This window comes from Sinocyclocheilus anshuiensis, unplaced genomic scaffold (genome assembly GCF_001515605.1).
Source record: "Sinocyclocheilus anshuiensis isolate Anshui unplaced genomic scaffold, SAMN03320099.WGS_v1.1 scaffold552, whole genome shotgun sequence".
Taxonomy (NCBI): domain Eukaryota; kingdom Metazoa; phylum Chordata; class Actinopteri; order Cypriniformes; family Cyprinidae; genus Sinocyclocheilus; species Sinocyclocheilus anshuiensis.
The window spans coordinates 774,712-775,442 of NW_015554362.1; the positions used below are offsets into that span (position 1 = coordinate 774,712).

At 32.6% G+C, this 731-nt stretch overlaps 1 protein-coding gene across 3 annotated transcripts in view; it reads right to left on the minus strand.

Moving 5' to 3' along the window:
- The window catches only part of septin7b (septin 7b), a 20,510-nt gene that overhangs the window by 1,111 nt on the left and 18,668 nt on the right, over positions 1–731 (minus strand). For all 3 annotated transcript variants that reach the window (XM_016464368.1, XM_016464366.1, XM_016464367.1), the window contains one exon: positions 111–244. In XM_016464368.1, the coding sequence (XP_016319854.1) occupies positions 111–244 (134 nt within the window). The remainder of the gene's footprint in view (positions 1–110; positions 245–731) is intronic.

Below are 731 nucleotides of genomic sequence, written 5' to 3' on the forward strand. Positions count from 1 at the left end.
TACGTTTTGTGAAATAAAAAAATATATTTAATATATTATTTAAAAAATATGAATAAAAAAATTAATATATCATTTAATTTCAAAATTCATAAATTAATCTGTTCACATACATTTTCTGCTGCTCCAGGATACGCTGCTGGGTCTCCCAGGTGGATCTCTCGTCCTCAAACTGACGTCGTCTCTCCTCCAGCTCCTTATGCTGAGCCTCCAGGTTCTTCTTCATCTGCTCATGACGCCGCTGCAGCTGCACAGGTCACAAAAAATAAGAGGTCAGGCTCCATTATTGCCCATCAAATAAAGCACACTAAGCAGACAGCTGAAACAGATTGCAGAATTTAACTAAAAAGCAAAAAAAGAGAGTTTGGAAAGCATTTCGAACTTGTGTGTGCAACTTGTGTATAATAGTATCTCAATGATACTGAAATAACACTTTTAATTAATATTATGAATTAGTTTTTATTTGTATATTTTCTGTTTTCATTTTAATTTCAGCTAAGGGTTTAGTAAATTTGTTGTTTTTTGTCTTAATTTTTTTTTAATGTCTATATAGTATAATATGTCTGTAGTTAAATATGCCTGACAAGATTGTTATACTGAATGACATTTTAGTAGGTCTCTTCTGTAAATCAGGGAAAAATGTATGATATGTGTGACCCTGGACCACAGTCTTACGTCGCTTGGGTATATTTGTAGCAATAGCCAAAAAAACATTGTATGGGTCAAAATTATCG